Source organism: Carcharhinus amblyrhynchos, chromosome 13 (assembly GCF_965287045.1).
Source record: "Carcharhinus amblyrhynchos chromosome 13, sCarAmb.v2.hapA, whole genome shotgun sequence".
NCBI classification, from domain to species: Eukaryota; Metazoa; Chordata; class Chondrichthyes; order Carcharhiniformes; family Carcharhinidae; genus Carcharhinus; species Carcharhinus amblyrhynchos.
In genome coordinates, this window is record NC_137336.1 from 58448978 (window position 1) to 58469427 (window position 20450).

At 44.1% G+C, this 20450-nt stretch overlaps 1 protein-coding gene across 3 annotated transcripts in view; it reads left to right on the forward strand.

The window, feature by feature from the left end:
• fam53c (family with sequence similarity 53 member C) overlaps positions 1-15092 on the forward strand; it is a 127176-nt gene extending 112084 nt beyond the window's left edge. For all 3 annotated transcript variants that reach the window (XM_080201133.1, XM_080201134.1, XM_080201135.1), the window contains one exon: positions 13669-15092. In XM_080201133.1, the coding sequence (XP_080057259.1) occupies positions 13669-13932 (264 nt within the window). In that variant the 3' untranslated portion in view covers positions 13933-15092. The remainder of the gene's footprint in view (positions 1-13668) is intronic.
• The last annotated feature ends 5358 nt before the right edge of the window (positions 15093-20450 follow it).

The window sequence follows — 20450 nt, forward strand, 5'->3', positions numbered from 1 at the left end:
AGATTGCTGTCCTGTCTGAGATCCATCAACTCAGTCCAGATCCGGTTTGGAACCGGGGATGACTTGGCAATGGATCCAACAGCTAACAATAGAAGCCTCTCCTCCACCTTCTTTGGACATATGTGAATGTTGCTAATAGTTTTCTGTGCACTCATCCTTTAGTTCCCAGCATACCTGCAATCTATTCAGCCCATATTACTTTGTTCTGGAGAACAAACTCTAACACAGTGAATGATGCTGGACAATTAAACAACTAATCAGAGGAGGAGGCTCCAGAAGTGTCCCCATCTCTAATTATGGATAGTGCCCAGCAAGCTTATGCTTTCATCTTCAGCCAGAAGTGTCAAGTGAATGATGCACCTCCACCTCTTCCTGAGGTCCCCACCATCACAGCTGTCAGACTTCAGCCAGTCTGATTCACTTCATGTGAATTAAGAAATTGTTGAAGGCAGTAGATACTGCAAAGGCCGTGGGCCCCTACAGCACCCAGGCAGTCAGGCTGAAGATGTGTTACAGAATTAACTGTGCCCTAGCTAAGCTGTCCCAGTACAACTGTAACACTGGCACCTACACAACAATGTGGAAACTGGACAAATTCAATCTGGCAAATTACTGCCCCATCAGTGTATTGTCAATCGTCAGCAGAACTATGGAAGTTACTGTCAAGTGACATTTATTCATCAATAACCTGCTCACTGGTGCTCAGTTTGGGTTGACCAGTGCCAGTTGACTGTTGACCTCATTGCAGTCTTGGTCCAGGCATCAACAAAAGAGCTGAATTTCAGAGGCAAGATGGGAGTGACTGTCCTTTACAACATGGCAACAATTAACACAGGTATGGCATCAAGCAGCCCTGGCAAAACTGAAGTTAATAGGAATTTGGGGAAAGCTCTTACTGATTAATGGCGTTACCTCACACAAAGAAACATGGTAGTAGATGCTGAGGTCAGTCATCTCAGGGCTGGGACTAGCTGCAAGAATTCCTCAGGGTAGTGTCCTAGGCCCAGCCATCTGGCAATCATCTGGCGATGGTTTTTGCATCGTCGATGGAGATGGGAGAGGTTCCGGAGGATTGGAGGATTGTGGATGTGGTTCCTATTTTCAGGAAAGGGAACAGACGTAGCCCGGGAAATTACCGACTGGTGAGTCTGACCTCAGTGGTTGGTAAGTTGATGGAGAGGATTCTGAGGGACAAGATTTATATCAGGAATAGTCAGCATGGCTTTGTCAAGGACAGGTCATGCCTTACGAGCCTAGTTGAGTTCTTTGAAAATGTGACTGGACACATTGATGAAGGAAGAGCGGTGGACGTGATTTACATGGACTTCAGCAAGGCGTTTGATAAGGACCCCCATGCAAGACTTCTTGAGAAGGTGAGAGGGCATGGGATCCAAGGGGCTTTGGCCTTGTGGATCCAGAACTGGCTTGCCTGCAGAAGGCAGAGAGTGGTTGTGGATGGGTCTTTTTCTGCATGGAGGTCGGTTACCAGTGGAGTGCCCCAGGGATCTGCCCTAGGACCCTTGCTGTTTGTCATTTTCATAAATGACCTAGATGAAGTGGAGGGATGGGTTAGTAAGTTCGCCGACGATACGAAGGTTGGTGGTGTTGTGGATAGTCTGGGGGAATGTCAGAAGTTGCAGCGTGACATAGATAGGATGCAAGACTGGGCGGAGAAGTGGCAGATGGACTTCAACGCGGATAAATGTGTAGTGATCCATTTTGGTAGGACCAATGGGATGCAGGCGTACATATCAAGGGTAGGAGTCTTAGCTGGGTTGAAGAGCAGAAGGATCTTGGGGTCCGGGTCCATAGACTCTTAAATCAGCCTCGCAGGTGGAGGATGTGGTCAAGAAGGCTTATGGTGTACTGGCCTTTGTTAATCGAGGGATTGAATTTAGGAGTCGGGAGGTAATGCAACTTTTATAGGACCTTTGTCAGACCCCACTTGGAGTACTGTGCGCAGTTCCGGTCACCTCACTACAGGAAGGATGTGGAAGCTATTGAGAGGGTGCAGAGGAGATTTACAAGGATGTTGCCTGGATTGGGAGGCATGCCTTAGGTTGAGGGAGCTAGGTCTGTTCTCCCTGGAGAGACGAAGGTTGAGAGGTGACCAGATAGATGTTTATAAAATGTTGAGAGGAATAGATAGGGTGGATTCTTGGAGGCAATTTTAAAAGACTTCTGGATGAGTATATGAGATCTAATGGCATTGGAAGTTACAAATAGTTCTATGGCTTGGTAGGTGTAGATGTGATCGGTGCAACTTGTGGGCCGAAGGGCCTGTTTGTGCTGTAGTGTTCTATGTTCTATCTTCAGCTGCTTTATTAATGGCTTTCCCTTCATCGTAAGGTCAGAAGTTGGGATGTTCACTTATTGCACAATATTTAGTATTTTTCACAACAGCTGGTCAGAGCTAGTATTCCTACGGCGAGTAACTCCTTTCCTGATTCTCTATAGTCATCTACAAGGCACAAGTCAAGAGTGTGCTGAAATATTCTCCCCTTGCCTGGATGGATGAGCTACAACAACACTCAAGAAGCTCAACACCATCCAGGACAAAGGAACCTACTTGATTGGTAACCCTTCTACAAACATTCGCTCCCTCCACCACTGACAAACCATGGCAGATGTGTGTACCATCCACAAGATACACTGCAAGAGCTTAAAGGCAGCACCTTTCAAATCCACAATCACTATATCTAGAAGGGCAAGAGCAACAAATAGCTGAGAACAACACTTGTTGGAAGTTCCCCTTCAATTGTCTCGCCATTCTGATTTGGAAATATGTCACTGTCGCTGGGTCAAAATCCTGGAATTCCCTCCCTAAGAGCACTGTGGGTGTACCTGCACTGTATGGACTGCAGCATTTCAAGGAGGCAGCTCCCCACCCACTTCTTGAGAGCAATTAGGGATGGGCAAAAACGCTGGCCTAGCCAACTGAGCTTACATCCAGTAAATTCATTTTTTAAAAATTGCCCACCATCAACATCCTGGGATCACCAGTGACTAGAAACTGAACTGGACCTGCCAAACACTAGCTGTGGCTACAATAATGGATCAGAAGCTTGGAATTCTGGGCAAGTAATTCACTTCCTGACTCCACAAAACCTGCCCACGTTGAAAGGCATAAGTATGAAGGAATATCCCCATTTGCCTGGAGTGCAGCTCCAACAATACTCAAGAAAAAGTCCTGGAGAAAGCAAGCCCACTTAATCGATACCACATCCACAACCTTAAATATATGACCCCCTCCAAAGTCAATGCTCCACGTAAAACAACGCCGGCTGTACCTTTGCCTGATGGACTAGAGTTGGTTCAGCAAGACGACTCACCACCACCTGGTTGAAAGCAATTATAGATGGACAACAAATGCTGGCCTTACCAGCAACACTCGCATCCCATAAACAAGTAAAAATCAAGTTTATGTTTCTCATTATTGATCTGTTTTAGTAATTAGAGCTTTTTGTTAACCGAAGAGGACACAGTTTTCATCATCAGTTTGCTAGGATGGCCACAGAATGATGCTGAAGCTGTTTACTCAGCGTTTCATAGAAATATCAATCTAAGGGAGCCAATTATGAGCGCTGTGCAGGCTGAAGTTAATGCACAAGCTGGGACCAGGGCATAAGTTTATTTATTCATCTGAGGTTACTGGGCAATGATCAGGAAACATTTTTTTCTGTCTCTTCTTCTTACTTCTGGGGCCAGTTGTGATAAGAGTTTAATTCTGTACAGATGAGGTTCAATCTTGAGACCTTCCTGACCACTTTGCATAGAGATGATTGGTTTACCAGAATATTGAGATGCCTAGATAGAGTGGACATGGAGGAGGTGCTTCCACTAGTGGGAGCATGGGCAAAACTGAGTAAAGTTAGATTGTAAAATACTGACTTGTACTCTGTGCACCATAAGACCTAGTGTGTGCTGTCTGATTATATTTAGAGCTTACATGAAGGGTTGCTGATTTAGCTTATTGGTGTGATTTGCAGTTTCCCATTGAAGTGCTATTTTCCTGTTCCTATACTTGTCCTATTACATACATTAGTTTTGACTGCTATAATAGCCCACCCTTCCTGTTATGGGATGTAAATACAGGAACAGTAACTTCAAACACCAGTGACCTCCATGCACATAGTCATTGGGCAGGCTTCCAGATAATCCATTGTTGGAATGCATATTCTCAGTATGTGGGCGTCTGTTATGAGTTGTAACATAACCTCCGTTTGGATCACCACCTCAACTACTCGTGCTTTGACCTAGAGGGTTTATACAAAGGAATAATTTCTTGTGATGGATTTTGGCTAATGACAGATGAAGAACTTCAGTTTTGGGAAGTGTGACACTTTTCTAGGTGTTTTTAGCAGCTAGCCTTAGGCCGAATACAACATTAGTTTGAGGTACAGTTGTAGCTTTTTCTACAATATCCTGGCAACTTAGGTTTGACATGGATTAAAAACTTGCAGCATCCCTAAATCAACTATCACACTGTTGTAATGTAAAGGCTGTCTTGAGTCCAGTATGGATTTAATGCGACATCGAACCTGCAAAAGTAATGTGGGTCATTTTCTGCTATGCAAAAACTTTGTCTGTGGCAGAGGAGGAATCCATGGCTAACAGCAGCAGAAGCACAGTCCACAGTAATAATCTCTGAGGACGTTACATAGTGGATACAGTCAAACTCATGTATGCTTAAACCAGCCTAATGCCTGTGCATGAAAGATGGATGATATTTTGCTAACTGTGTAGTTGTGATATGGCACAATCTTCTGTTCTACTGCAGAGCAACAGGGAATGTTTTGTTAAGTTAGCTTGAGGGGAATGGAGGAGAGGGATGGTGAATGGTTCTACACCTTCCTGCATATATGAGCGTTATAATGCCGGATTATAAGATATAGGAGCAAAATTAGGCCATTCAACCCATCAAGTCTACGTCACCATTCAATCATAGCTGATACGATCCTCATTCTCCTGCCTTCTCCCCGTAACCCTTGATCTCCTTATTGATCAAGAACCTATCAAAGACACTCGATGACCTGGCCTCCACAGCCAGGCAGTGAGTTCCACAGATTCACCACCCTCTGGCTGAAAGAATTTCTCCTCCTCACAGTTTTAAAGGAGTATCCCTGCACTCTGAGGTTCTGGTCTCTCCCACTAGTGGACACACCTTCTCACGTCCACTCTATCTAGGCCTGTCAGTATCCTGAAGTTTCAATTAGATCCCTCCTTATCCTTCTAAACACCATGGAATATAGACCCAGACGCCACAACCATTCCTCATATGACAAATCCTTCATTCCTGGATTGTGTGGGCAAATGAGCAACAATCTTGCCCCATTTCATGTGCTCATTTTTTTTTGTATAATGTCTGCCTAGTTGCAGTATTTCTGTAAAATGCAGACAGCAGATCCTGTGCATTTTTGCCTCTTGTTATATTGCTTACTGACTTGTTTTGCGATTCCGTTTTTGAAGGTTCCTGTGATTGGTAGGAAACCAGCTTGAAGCAGATGTGTTTCGTTTACAAAAGCAAACCTTCCCGGTTTGCAACAAGCTCTGGAGATGGGCCAGTGGAGCTGCGAGGGGTCGCTACGTATCTTTGTGTGGTTTAGTCTGGTCTGGGGAGAGAGGGTTTAAAATAGCACATTCTATTAGTCAAGGTCCTGATAATCTTTAAAAATGGCTGTGTTTGAGGTTTCTCTGAAGCGCTGTGGTGCCTTTGGCGTTGAAATTCTGCTGTTATCACTTCCTGTTCCAACTTGTGGAAGATTTAATCTGGTTATACCTTTTATTGACCTCTGCTGGTATCAGAAGATTTTTATTTTGACAAGTATAAGCCATATTACATTTTGTTTGTTGAAAGTGTTGGCACTGTGGCGGCTGTTGGTTTATTTTTCTCCAGTGACGATGTTAGTTTGAGTGAAATATGAGCGAGGGAATGGGTGGATTGACTTAAACGGGTATCAAACCAAGTCAGTCACGACACAGAAGAAGGGGAATAGAAGAGAATGCATCTTTCGAACAACCATCTATTGCCCTGTTGCCACGTGACTTCCTCATATTTCTGTTAAATCATGTGGAATTGAGTGCATTTTGTGTCTGGCCCGGAAACTCTGGTAGAATGTGGGATTGTAATGATCCAGAAACGTAGCTGAACTCAGTTTAGTTAAGGAAGCCTCTTCCTCCCTCTCTCTGTCACTCGCACTTTATTATTCACCATTCTCGCTCTTCCCTTTTGCTTCAATTGGACTTTGTACCAGAGCTGAAGCCAAAAGCCAGGTATCTGGGGTTATGAGCACCCAGTTTACCAATGAAGATGGCTGATGTAAAATTACTATCATGTAACTGGAACCTTACCCCACAGCCAGCTCAGCACTGCTCAGAGCTCCAGTGGCAACTGCAGGGAATCAGCAGTCACAATGCTAAGAGTCCGGTCACAATTCGATTTGTGGCATTTTTCTTATCTTAATTCTTAATTTTCTCCTTTCTGTCTCTGCTAAGTGCAGACTGGTGTTGTGCCTAAATAGCTATTTTCCCAGATGACGATGTTCCCCCTGGGTAGCATCAGTTGAGCCAGGATCCATGCATGACCTTGTCCTTGTGTGCAGTGGTCTGTCCATGAATGATATTCAGAAGCAACTTACAAAGCGTCTGTAAAGCTGTGCTGAACTAGCTGAGGGGTGATTAGGGGGCATCCTAAGTTTGCAGGGGCCAGCTGGAGGCCCCTCGCTCGCGCATTCTTGAACACGCTCATGTGCGTTACTCTTTCTGGGCTAGCAACTCAGGTTGTGATTTGGATGGTGCTTTCCATCCAAAGTTTCTGAGAGTTCCTGATGGTTTTAAAACAAAAGGCGTACATGTGAGTGTAATAAAGCATCAAACTGGCTTATCTTTGTATCTCCAGAACTCCAAGTCACATGGTCTGACTTACTAATGAAATCTTGAGTTTTGAAGAAAACTCAGTGAAGAGTCATATTGGACCCTCCACTTCAATTTTATTTCTCAGTCCACTGATGCTACTTCAAGTATTTCCTATTCTTATTTTAGTCTGTTTAGTTCTCTGTCCTCTGAGGCATTGACGTTTCAACTATCCTCATAAGGCATGCTCCCCAATAACAAAAAAAAGGAAAAAAAATAGGTTGAGGGAGCTAGGTCTCTTCTCTCTGGAGAGACAAAGATTGAGAGGCGACCAGATAGAGGTTTATAAGATGTTGAGAGGTGTAGATAGGGTGGATTCTGGGAGGCTGTTTCTCAGGGCCGAAATGGTCGCTACGAGAGGACACAGGTTTAAGGTGCTGGGGCGCAGGTACAGAGGAGATGTTAGGGGTAAGTTTTTCACTCGAGAGGCTGGTGAGTGAGTGGAATCGCTGCCATCGGTGGTGGTAGAGGTGAACTCGCTTTAAGAGACTTCTGGGTGAGTACATGGGATTTAATGGGATTGAGAGTTATAGATAGGCCTGGTAGGTATGGATATGATTGGCGCAACTTGTGGGCCGAAGGGCCTGTTTGTGCTGTAGTGTTCTATGTTCACTAGCCTGTAGTTCTGTGAATGCCAGTTGATCCCAGTTCCCAGCACAAGTGCTCCAGGTCAATCATGACTGATATTTTTCTTATCCCCATTCTTCTGTCATAACCCCTGATCCCCTTATTAATCAAGAACTGATCTATCTCTGCCTTAAAGATGCTCAATGATCTGGTCTCCACAACTTTCTGCGGCATAGAATTCCAAGATTCACTACCCTCTGGCTGAAGAAATTCCTCCTCATCTCTGTTTTAAAGGATCGGTCCTTTAGCCTGAAGTTGTGCCCTCTGGTTCTAGTTTTTCCTACTAGTGGAAACATCCTCTCTATGTCCACTCTGTCCAGGCCTCGCAGTATCCTGTAAGTTTCAATTATGTCCACTGGTTCTGTCTAACTTCCTTGTTATCTCCTCAAAGTCTCTAACAGTGATCATTGTATTGCATTCAAGTACAGCATCCTTTCCTAGTTTCATCTTTCTAAATTCCGAGTACAGATCCAGAGTCCTCAACCGTTCCTCATACAACAAGCTCTTCATTCCGAGAAGCATTCTTGTGAACCTCCTCTGGACCCTTTCCAAGGCCAGCATGTCCTTCCTTAGATATGGGGCCCAAAATTGCTCTCAAAATTCCAAATGGGGTCTGACCAGAGCCTTATACAGCCTCAGAAGTACATCACTGCTGTTGTATTTTAGCCTTCTCGACATAAGTGCTAACATTGCATTTGCCTTCCTAACTGCCGACTGAACCTGCACATTAACATTAAAAGAATCTTGAACAAGGAGTCCCAAGTCCCTTTGTTTCTGATTTCCTAAGCATTTTACCATTTAGAAAATAGTCTTTGCCTCCATTCCTCCTTCCAAAGCACATAACTTCACACTTTTCCACGTTGTATTCCATCTGTTTCTTCTTTGCCCACTCTTCTAACCTGTCCAAGTCCTTCTGCACCTCCCTGCTTCCTCAATACTATCCATCCCTCTACATATCTTTGTATCATCTGCAAACTTAGCAACAGTGCCTTCAGTTCCTTTCTCCAAATTATTAATACATATTGTGGAAAGTTGTGGTCCCAGCCCTGAGACACACCACTAGTCACAGGCTGTCATCCTGAGAAAAACCCTTTTATCCCCACTCTCTGCCTTCTGCCAGTCACTCAATTCTCTAGCCATGCCAGGATCTTACCCTTAACACCACTTATTTAACAGTCTTCTATGCGGCATCTTGTCAAAGACCTTCTGGAAATCTAAATAAATCATGCCCAATAGTCCTCCTTTATCTAACTTCCTTGTTACCTCCTCAAAGACTGCATTCAAATGCAGCATCCTTTCCTAGCCCTCGAGGGCTGTGTCTACCCTCTGCCTATCTAATTGCAGCACCCCGTCTTCCTATCTAATTGCAGGAGTTCCCCTGCCTATCTAATTAGCACCCCCCTCTGCCTGCCCGATTGTAGCACTCACCCCTCTGCCTGCCCGATTTGCGGCACCCCCGTATGAAGTTAAGCGGGAGGGTCCTCTAGGTCGGTGCTTCTCTTTGGAGTAGATCTGCTGAAATGGACAAAACTTTTATCGTGTACTATTCGGTCAGCTGAGATAAGGAAGCATGTTTTTTTTGCACTCTGGCAACCTCAGTTGGGTTCAGAGCTCTCAAGGCTAATGCAAGCACTTCCTTTCCAGAGCTCCAGTGTTGTATCATTGTGATCACGACAGTATCATATCAGAAACTGGCAGCTGATAATGTGCAAAGCTGCAAGTGCGTTATACAGGCTTGTTGGTCACGCTGCCTTGCTGAGGCCACAGGTTCCACCTGGGACCCAGGCTGATGCAATGCTTCCCACACACTCTGGGTAACAATTGAGTGGAACCCTTGTCAGATTTCCCCCTCCCTATACCCAGCATCACTGTAACAGCCCAGCAGCTGTCTTGCCAGAGTTTTGCATATGGCCATTTCCCATCAGGCTGTATGGAAACCTGATAGAAATAAATGACTAAAAGCTGCTTATATTTTCTTCCTCGCTCCCATTTCCTGCTCATCGGGTGCCTTTGGCAACCATTCATGTCAGTAGTAATTTCCTTATTTACTCGCATATTAGTTACTGCATTTTATGGCCTCCTGAATCTCTCACATCTGGTTCCTTTCCTGGAGGTGTTCTGAATGTTTTATTGTGTAGCTTATGTAAGTGAGTAGAACAAATCCAAGATGGTTTGCTCTGTAAAGGTGCTGTATAAATGCAGTTAGTTGTTGGTGAGCACTGTTAGCATGGAGACCACAGTCCAACTGAGCCTATCTCACCTGCTACAGACAATGGACTAGAAACCCACACAAAATAGCTTTGATGTCATTTATCAGATGAAGTTTTGTAAATCTTATACTTCTTAAGTTTGTCGATTTTCTAACGGCATGGAGTGGCCATTTTGAAATGGAGACTCCGAACATTTCAAGTCCTTCTTTGAATCATGGAAGTTAGTTTAGTCTATTTGTCACAAGTAGGCTTACATTAACCATGCAATTAAGTTACTGTGAAAATCCCCAGGTCGCCACACTCCGGCGCCTGTTCGGGTACACTGGGGAGAATTTGGCCAGTGCACCTAACCAGCACGTTTTTGGATTGTGGGAGGAAACCGGAGCACCCTGAGGGAACCCATGCAGACACATGGAGAATATGCAAACTCCACACAGACGGTGACCCAAGCGGGAATCGAACCTGCGTCCCTGGGGCTGTGAGGCAGCAGTGCTAACCACTATGCCACTGTGCCACCCCAGAAAACACACAGGATCTACATTCCATTGTTAACTACACTTTTTTAAAAAAAAAACCTGCTGGGTCCAAATTGAAATTTTCTACTCCTGGAACAGCTCAGCTTGAGTTGAAGGGTAAGGTGAGGGCAATTAAATTTCACTTATCCAAAGTCTAGACTTTTATACTGCCATCTTCAATGGGGCTGTTTGTTCTGCACCCAGAATCCATGTGCCCGATGTGTTTAAACAGCAGCTTCTTGCCTGTAAACATAGAATTCCTAAGTGCATGACATGGAGTGTTTAAAACTGCTGACTTGGTCTCCCTGGATCATGGGCAAGGATCAGCCTCATGCTGCCAAAAAAACCAGGAAAACCCCTTTTGTCCATCAGTATTGTAACTTTGGGCAACATTCCCACACTTTGCCTCTCAATGACTCCACGTTTCAAAGCAGCTCTCCCTGTAGGTAGTTTAATGGGAGTGTGCTGATAAATGGTCCCTTAGCAGCAGGGAAAGGACAGCCCAAAACAATGCAGTGGTTGGTGTTGTTAGAAATGGATGTAGAGCCTGTTCTTTGTTGAGGGGCGTGAAGGGGCTGATTGTATAATTTATTGGGGATATGATGCTTGCACCATGTCACCCTTAATGCTGGGAATCCGTCACAATGTTCTTGTTAATGAGCGCAGATTTATAGCTTCCTCGGAATGTTTATTCTCCTGGAAAGCAGATTTTCCGCATTACTTTTCCGTGAATGTCTCTGTTTTTCTGAAACAGAGGCAAGATTTGCTTTTGCATATTAATTTTGGGAAGAGCTGGTTTAAAAATGAACTATGTGGGAACAATAGGGTGACATCTGACCTGAGGATCATAGTGGGGGAGGGGAAGGGGCAGGCAGAAGATGGTCTCTTTGTAACTCCACAGACATGCTCAGGTAGGAGACTGATCTTTATTTGTATGTTAGGTCCATGGTGCTAGAGTAAGGGGAAATCTGCTGGGAGAGGATTTAACTTGTCATCCATAGTAATAATCTATAACCTGTGAAATTTCTCTTGCAAAGCTAATGGGGCGGTTTTTACACTAAAGCAAACTATCTTTCTTTGCCTTCCTCAAATATGGGATTTTTAAATATCATCATTTGGAGCTTTTGGCTATCTCTCTCTCGCATATACATTTTGGACAATTTTTTTTATATGCAGTCTTGAGATGTACCAAATTGATGCACATGCAAGTGCACGCACAGCATTATTACTCAGCCAAGAGGACCACAGTTTCCCCTGCTTACAGCTCGAGGCTTCTGTTCAGCTGCTTATTGTCAAGATTTGTTTTGGGCATGTCCACTTCTATAAAAATAAACCTCTGCCCTCTTCAAATGGATTCAGCCAGCTCATACAGTGAGAAGAAATATCATTGAAATAACTGCATTTAAATGACACCATTCACAGTGTATTTTGATGTCTCAAAATGCAGCCAATTAAATAAGTTTTGAGAGATAATTTCCCTATCTCTGTTGTCTGAGTTAGCTGAACTCTGCTAGTGGCGTCTACATTTTTCTGGGACAGGGGATGCCGGGGCAGCTGGGGAAGAGGGGGTGTAGGAGTGAAATTTAAGGTGCATATATTAACCTACCTGGTTGTACATGAAGTAGCTTGGTGCTTTTTGAAGAACTTTATAAATGCAACTCTCTTTTGGAATAAATATGGAAAATACTGGGAGTACTCAACAGGTCTGGCGGAATCTGTAGTGAGAGTGTGAGACAGAGTGATGTTTGAGGTCCTCAACGTCTCATCAGAATCCCTGCCCTTTGGATGTTGGGCAAGGACTGGATCAGACCTCATTGTGTTCCTGTCCATTGGCAGACTATTTGACCGTGAAAAATTAGAGCATGATTACTGGCAGTTTGCACCAAGTGCCCTGGAAACAGCACACCTTTATGGACACGGATGAAGGTAAAGGGAAAATTCCTTCATCCTCCACACTCCTGGTGCTCCATCTTCTCTCGATCTAACTGGTCTCACTGCTGCCATAGCCATTCCTTCCTTCCCCAGGTCGCTAGTCCCTTCTTTCTGTACAGCACTACCCAGTGGGTGAACAGGCTACTGCAATAGTTATGTAGCACCACCCTGTGGCAGGGACGGGCTGGTACACTGATGAGAGCATTGTTAACATTCAACTATCTCCCTGGAAAGTAAAGTCACCTTAGCCCTAGATGGCCATAGCCTGCTCTCCCCTTTTGAGGGGAAGAGCTGACTAGTGGTGATTTAACCTGAGGATCACCACACCCCCCAAGCAAGGGGCAAGGTTGTGAAGGCAGGGCCTTTATGAATAATCTCAGCCAGCACAGGAATTGAACCCACGCCATTGGCGTTGCTCTGCACTACAAACCAGCCATGCAGCCAACTAAGCAAAATTACTGGACTTCACTGGTATTATTTTCATTTCTGATTGTTCTGTTTGATATAGAAAATAGAACAGATAGCATCCTGTGAATAACATGAGTGTGTTGTTATGGCTTTCTATTATCAGAAATTGGGATTTCTGTTCATTTCCCCAGATGGTCAAAGTGATAGATGCGTGCTAAAAATGAAACACCATGCCCAGATACGGTGCAGAAGTGGAATGGCTCACAACATACATGCTTCACCATTTTGTGTTTTTGCTCACTCTTCTCTGTAAGGCCTCTGTGGCGAAGATAAATCCTCTCTCAGCACTACTTAGCATACTGTTATAATAAAGGTCTGCCGTGGAAGAGGCATAATGTACAGGATCCCAGCTGAGCTAGCCTCTTGTTAGCGGTCCCTCATTGTCTGCTCTTTGTGTAACTGCAATGCAGCTTATTGATAAGTCGCTCCCCAATGCATGTGTCACACAGGCCAGGAGGGTCACGGATTCAATCCCAGTTAGCTGCGTTTCAGCAGGAATAATGAGGGCACTTGTGTCCCTGGGCTGGGTGGAGGGGTGAGAAATGAGAATTCGTCGGGATTTCTTCTCGTAATCCATTAATCGTGAAACCGCCCCCCCCCCCCCCCCCACCGCCTTTCCTTGAAATACGCACATAATAGTGAATGAGAATGGAATTGGGCGAAACTGTAATATCATATATACATAACAAACATACAAACTGACACTCTTCAAACCTGGAAGAAATGCTTGTAAAACTGTACCTTTCATCAGAGGGCAGCAGGGAATTTGTGAATGGTGGGGTGCGTGGTCTTGAGGGTGTGATCAGTAGGTGAATTGGTAACGGTGTCTGGAATTCTGCACTTTTACATTACTGTTCAGACTTGGCACAGGCTCCCCCATCCATCTCCTTCCTCCTGGACCGCTGCACTATTATCTTTAATATTTGCTGCCATTAGCTTGTAAATTTACAACCAGCCTCCTTGTTCTGACAAGGGTTCTCATTTCTGTTTTTATTTGGTTGCAGAGGAGAAACCTGAGCAGTCCTGCTTGCCTGGAGCTGGAGAGGGGGAAAGCCCCAAAGGACCGGCAGTCTCCCATCCTCATCCCAGACACCGCAGCCTTCAAACCAGACTCATCACACAGCTGCCCAGCAAGAAGCAGCCGGATTGAAACGCTGAGCGAAAGTGACGAAGAGGAGGATCCCAAGAATTATTGTGACAGTACAGAAGCCATCCCTTTCCAACGTACCTGCGATGATCTGGATTTGGAAATGATTGAGGAAAACTAAGCAAACTCAGTTCAGCAAAAATCAGGACAATTTTTTAAGCCCCATCGGATTACGCCTTAAAATGCATCCCATGTGCACAAAGTACAAGGGACACGTAAACTGTTCTCCCTCCCAGATTCCGTCTTTACACTACTTTCCCAGTTGCACAATTTTGTGGGGGTCATGTGGGCTGTGGGCTCCCTTACCTAGTTTGGGGAGTGAAGAATTTAAATCTTGGTGGACAGGTTGTGTTGTTCCTTTTTCCTCTCCTTTTCCCCCTCCTGCTTGTCAAATGATGAACTGTTTAGACTTCACTACACTCCATCACTTGCTAAAGCCCATGTGCGTATCGTGCATCAGCAGTAAATGCCGTAAGGCGTCTTCCTGGAACCGGTTGGGGGTGATAACCAAATGGTGCCTTCAGAAATAAATGAGTCAAAGAGGAACCGATGAGCAGAAGTAAAGGGCCCTTGACCTCCACAGACGATATTGCAGTTTCCAGGGACCCTGAAATCGAGACCTCTGTCTCCAACTTCACATTATATATGATTCAATGAAGCTATAATTATTAATAGATTAGTTGGTTTCTCTTTCTCTCCTTTCTGCTCTCTTTCCCCTTTCTACACCCCCCTCTCCCCTTCTGAGGGGCTGGAGGAGTAAAAAAAGCAAAATAAAAAAGCAGACGCTATATCTGAGTAAATTTGGCCACGTGCTGACTTTTGAAAGGTTTCAGGGCTCCCCAGCTGCACAATGCAGGCGCTGAGGTTTTATTTGATGTACTTGACTGAAGGAAACCTGCCGAAGTGAAACAATCATCCTATGTGCAGCAGGCCAGATCTCAGCTCACCCTAGGACTGGGTGGGTGGAAGGGGTGTGGAGAAGTGAGGGAGAAGCAAGGTGGAGGAGAGCTGCCAATTGAGTTTACTGATGGTCTGGAGGGTGTATAGTGATTGTGTGAGACGGTATCTGTTTTGTTACCTTGTGTAGACTGTACTTGAAGAGACTCTATATTTTTGTTGTATCTTAACCCCTGCACCAAATTCCTGAACCAAGATCAAAGATTCGCAACTTCCTGCCGATTTCCTTGGTCCTCTTGAAGAGTTCCTAGTGTTTCTAATAAATTTAATCAAAGATTGTGATAATATAACAACCACCTGCTCTCTTTATTCATTGCCTTATAAATAAAAGAGAAACTCTCTTTTTTGAATAGTTTGCGTACCCGTGTTTTAAATTTGACTTCAGTGGATTGAACCTATCCTGCAGCACAGTAGCTAAGCAGCTGAGAATTCTGACCATGTTTGGTCCTCATACTGTGTTGGGTTGGCCAGGCATCTGCAGGAACAATGCAATTGGCCTCAGTTCCAGTAGTGGGAGTGGTGAGATGAGCCACAACATCAGCAACAGAGCATCTGCTGCTCCCCTCTCAACTTGCTGCATGATTTGTCTGGCCTGCCTTGACCCCTTTTCAATGTTTCTACAAATAGCCTAGGTGTCCCTGTGGGACCTGCCATGTCTCACTCGGTACAACTGTTAATAAGGAGGTTTCGCTACAGCAATTAAACAGTAAAACCTTTTCCAGAGGGTTTTCTGCTCATGTTTACTGATCCTCTGAGGTTCGTCCTTTTGAATCAAGTTTCCGGTGTGCTGGGGCCATCATGAAGGAGCCAGAAGATTTTAATGGTGCTCAGGTCAAACGTGATCACCGCACCCAATAGAAACAACAGAAAAAGAAAATCAATATTGTCAGTCTGGGGGAAAACAGGATTTTTGGCTGAAGCCACTTTACTGTAATGGGTCTGTTTTCCAGCAAATTTAATAGCCTGAATGTTGACTTTGAATATCCTTGGTTCCACTCGTGCCTTCTTGATTGGACTGAGATTTCCTCTGTCACAGGGCTGCTGACTGACAACTGCGGATGTGCGCTGTCTGCTGCATGAGTGGTCTGTCACACAAGCTTGGAGCTGAGTGTGGGTGAGCTAATCAACTGTCTCAGGCCACTGTTCTTTGTGTTACCAGAAATGTTTCAAGGAAGGGTGGAGACCTGACCTGACTGCATGGCAGGGGAGAGGCTCCCTCCCTCCAAAGTTATTAATTTGTTCTGCCTGATGGCTACTGGAGCTGAACTCTTGACCTGATCTGTCTCACCCCAACTCCATTACCACAACACTGGGGCAAAAGTGAGCAAAAGAAAGTCAATTAATGTAACCATCCAACAAAAGGCACAATCTGCCTCTTATTCTCCATCAGATGTTGAATATTAATCATTACGTCTACGGCTTATTGCTTCACATCATTAGTCTCTCGTTGTGGATAACTTTCAATAATAAATAACAGTCTGCTCTGCTGTACTGACTATGCAAGGTAGAACAATAACATCATTAACTTCCCAGTGTAATGTTTTATTGATTATTATTTTTAAATTTGCCTACAAATAGTTCACTTTTGAGACATGACTTGTCACATTTCAATTGCAGGTTCTGGTGAGAGAACTCTGTCAATTCAGGGATGTGTTACATTGCTGCCCCTGCACTGGGGAGTGTTGTATTTCTGAGAGTTGCAGCTATTGATTTGGTTTTGAACTTGGTCCTCCTGGAATGGGTGAAGGATGGTGGAATAGTTGAGCATAGCACATCTTGTAAATCCAAGAGTGACGTTGGAGTGATCGCGAGACTGATGCCTCCATTTGGGCACTGCTGCCAATTGAAATGTATTTCTAGCACACCAACAGGTCTTTATACTTCACATGAACCACCCTTCACCTAATCTCAATATATCCCCCTATTCATTCCGTGTGCTAGTCCAGATTTCCCATGAATGTATGCTATTTTCCCCATTTACTCTGGTAGTGAGCTTCACATTCTCTCTGGGTTAAAGAAGTTTCTCCTGCATTTCCTGTTGGATTCATTTACTTATGGTGCCTAGTTCTGGTCTCATCTGAAACTGAAACCATCTTCTCTATCGAAACCCTTCCATAATCCTGACCTGTTATGTCTTTTTCGGAGGGAAAAGATCCCCAGCCTGTTGAATGTTTCCCAATAGGTGTAATCTCTATTCTGGTATCATTCTCATGAATTTTTTTTTTGTACCTTCTCCCATGTTCTGTAACCTTTTCATAATTTGGAGAGTAGAATTATTCAGTTTCCTAAATATGGTTTAATACAATTGAAATAACTTCCCTGCTTTTTGCTTCCATCCGTTTAGAAATGGGCCCCCTGCGGCATGTTTGCATTTTTATGATCTTATTAACATTTATTGCTACTTTGTTATGCACACTTGTATTTTGAGCTTCTTTCCCAATGAGATACTTAATTTCTAAGGAGTAAGTGACCTAATTCTTCCTACCAAGATGTATGGCTATGCACTTATCATTGCATTTACCAATTACACATGCTGCAAGTTCATCAAATCCCAACAGTGCAGAAGGAGGCCATTCAGCCCATTGAGTCTGCACTGACCAGGTCCTATTCCTATAAACCTATGTATTCACCCTGCTAATCCTCCTAACGCTAGGGTCAATTTAGTATGGCCAGTCAACCTAACCACATCTATGGACTGTGGGAGGAAACCCACACAGAAACAGGGAGAATGTACAAACTCCACACAGGCAGTGACCTGAGGCTGGAATTGAACCTAGGTCCCTGGCGCTGTGAGGCAGCAGTGCTAACCACTGTGTTCCCCCCAAAAGTTCTGTCTTACCTCATCTTGCCTTAGTCCTCTGTATTTAGTACATGCCCAAATTTGGTATCACCTGCAAATTTTGGAAGCATACATACCAAAAGCAGAGTCCAAATCACTTATTTATGTACATTGTGAACGGCAGTCGTTCTAGCACTCAATCTTTGTGTAACGCCACATCCCACCATTTGCTGCTCTGAGTAACTACCTTTAACTCCCATCCCTCTACTGTGCGTATCGTGTTTAGCAGTCAACTTGCTATCCATTATGCTACTTGTCCCTTGATGCCACATGTCCAGGCAAACAGCTGGAGTTTTACTCACGTGTAAAGCCAGCTGAACCCCTCAACCAGATTACAGTCTGTAACTCTCTGCTGGTTCTACATTATCCTCCGCATAAACCATTTTAAAACCATATAACATGTTTAAATTTACATAGTGCTTTTCATGACCTCAGGATGTCCTGAAATATTTTACAGCTAGTGAAGTACTTTTGGAAGTGTAGTCAGTGTTGAAATGTAGGAACCCCTTGATTAGATTCCAGTCTGTAACTCACTCTCAGGTTTTCATCTATATATAAACCATCTGGATTGTTCAGAATAGATTCCAGCCTGTAACTCAGTCCAAGGTATTTGACTGGATCCTAAGCTGGATTTGTGTGTTCACCTTCTCCTACGATTGCTGGATAATGGTCGGCAGCTGGATCACTGGACTATTTTCTTCCCCTCTAGCCCATAATTGATGAGGTGAATTGGAGTTTTCCCTGCATTACTACCCGGCTGAAATAAGCTGAGAGGGAGGTTCTGGCCTGTGTCATTCCAAAGAGAATTTAATTTTTCAAGAGCATGGTGCAGCCCCCTCTTCAGCATCAACCAGTCATACTGGGATTGATTCTAGTTTGTATTAATCACAGTAGCCTACAGCTACTCTGTGGTGCTGATGTGCTTTACAGGGGCACAATGGTCAAAGTCTTCCCTTCTGGAATGCTAACTGGCTGTGCACTGCAGTGCTTTCTTCCACCACAGTGCAATTTTGTTAGCATAGTGCGGAGGAAAGCTGAAAGATCTGGATTGCTCTCCAAGGGAGCTGGGCCGATCTAACCCCCCGCCAACCAACCACCAACTCGTGTGATTCTGGGGTTTTCTTTCTCTACACCCTAGTTATAATTGTAACACTATATTCTGCACCCTCCTCCTCTCCTAACTATTCTATGAACAATATGCTTTGTCTGTATAGTGCGCAAGAAACAATATTTCTCGCTGTATCCGAATAATAAGTCAAATCCTGTATTACAGACTAGAGCACTATTGTCCTCCACAGCAAGTCATTTGACTTCAATGTGACCCCACCTTTGTGTTAAAATCCTGGCGCTCTGTGCATTTCCTGCTAGCCTCTTGAAGAGAAAGACCAGTTATCTGGGTCCCTCCTTTCGAGTTCCCAGTTATTTCAGATTTGCAGGGATTTTTGAAAGGTAATTATACGTCCTGAGGTTATGTTGTTATCCATTCAGTTTTACCAGATTCCATGATTAAATTAGTTCTTCATATCATGATGAGTGTCTCTGCTTGTCTCTTTGCACCACAGATGTTGCAACTACTAGCTTCCATTGCATTGAGGATAGAATTGGACTGATATTATTACAGCTGGCCATGGAGGTAGTATTCTCCCATGGGCACAATATGTTTTACAGTATGCTACAGCAACACCACAGGAAAAAGGCATTTAAATCTGTTTTGGCCTGTACTTTTTTCCATTTTTCTTTGCTACAGTGGCGATTTCGCGAACAAACACCCAGCAGTTCGAGTGCTTCAGTTTTTCCATCAAGATCTCTGATGAGTTTTTAACTTTTGTCGCTGCTGATGATGGCACTATTTTGCTTTCTGCTTGTTGAGGAAATGAAGCCGATAGTGTGGCTCTCAGCGGTGGCTCAGTTTAATAGCACTGTCCTCTCTCTGGAGTCAGATCATAGGTTCAAGTCCCATTCGGTTAACACTATATATGTTGACATGCCAGTGTGGTGCTGAGGGAGCGCTGCACTAAGATGTCAGATGGGATGTTAAACCCACGTAATGTCTGTTCTTCTGTGGGATCCTATGGCTATTTTTCAAAAGCAACACAATTTTCTCTAGCTATCATAGCCAACACCTAAGAACATACAGTGTGGTCATTATCCCATTGTTGTGTGTGGGATCTTGGTGTGTTCAAATGGGCTACACCTTAAAAGCACTTTGTTGATAGCAAAGCACTTTGGGGTCAGCCTGAGGGAGTGAAACGAATTATATGAATACAAAGCTATTACCAATTTTGGTGTTCCTAGCCAAGGCAACAGCTGGGCTAAGTTAATAAAAACAGAAAATGTCAAACTATCAGTGGGTCTGGCAGCATCTGTGGAGAGAGAAACAGAAGAAATGTTTCAGGTCAGTATCTTTATAATGTTTCTATTTCAGATTTGGCATCTGCAAAGTTTTGTTTCCGGTTTTGGCTGATAGAAATGGTCTCCATAGAGTTAGAGAAAATTATTCCATGATCTTTCTACACTTGAATTTACCACTACCTGTCCTATTGAGCGTTATCAGTCAGATCAGTCATGGTCTCGTCGAAAGGCAGAGCAATCCCAATAGGCTGATGGCCTATTTCAACCATGGCCTTGTGTAACTGCAATAAGGAAATTGTCAGCCTCCACCTATGGTGTTGATTCTTGACCAGAAAAATTACAAGCTCATTTCATGTACTAGCTGCGGCTCAGACTATAAATGATAGAGAAGATGAAGGTTTATGAAGAAAATCATATTCACCTACCACTATTGCTCAGGGCTTGCTAGTACATGGAATGAGCTAGTTTTGCTCTGGGAAAGTGAAGAGTTG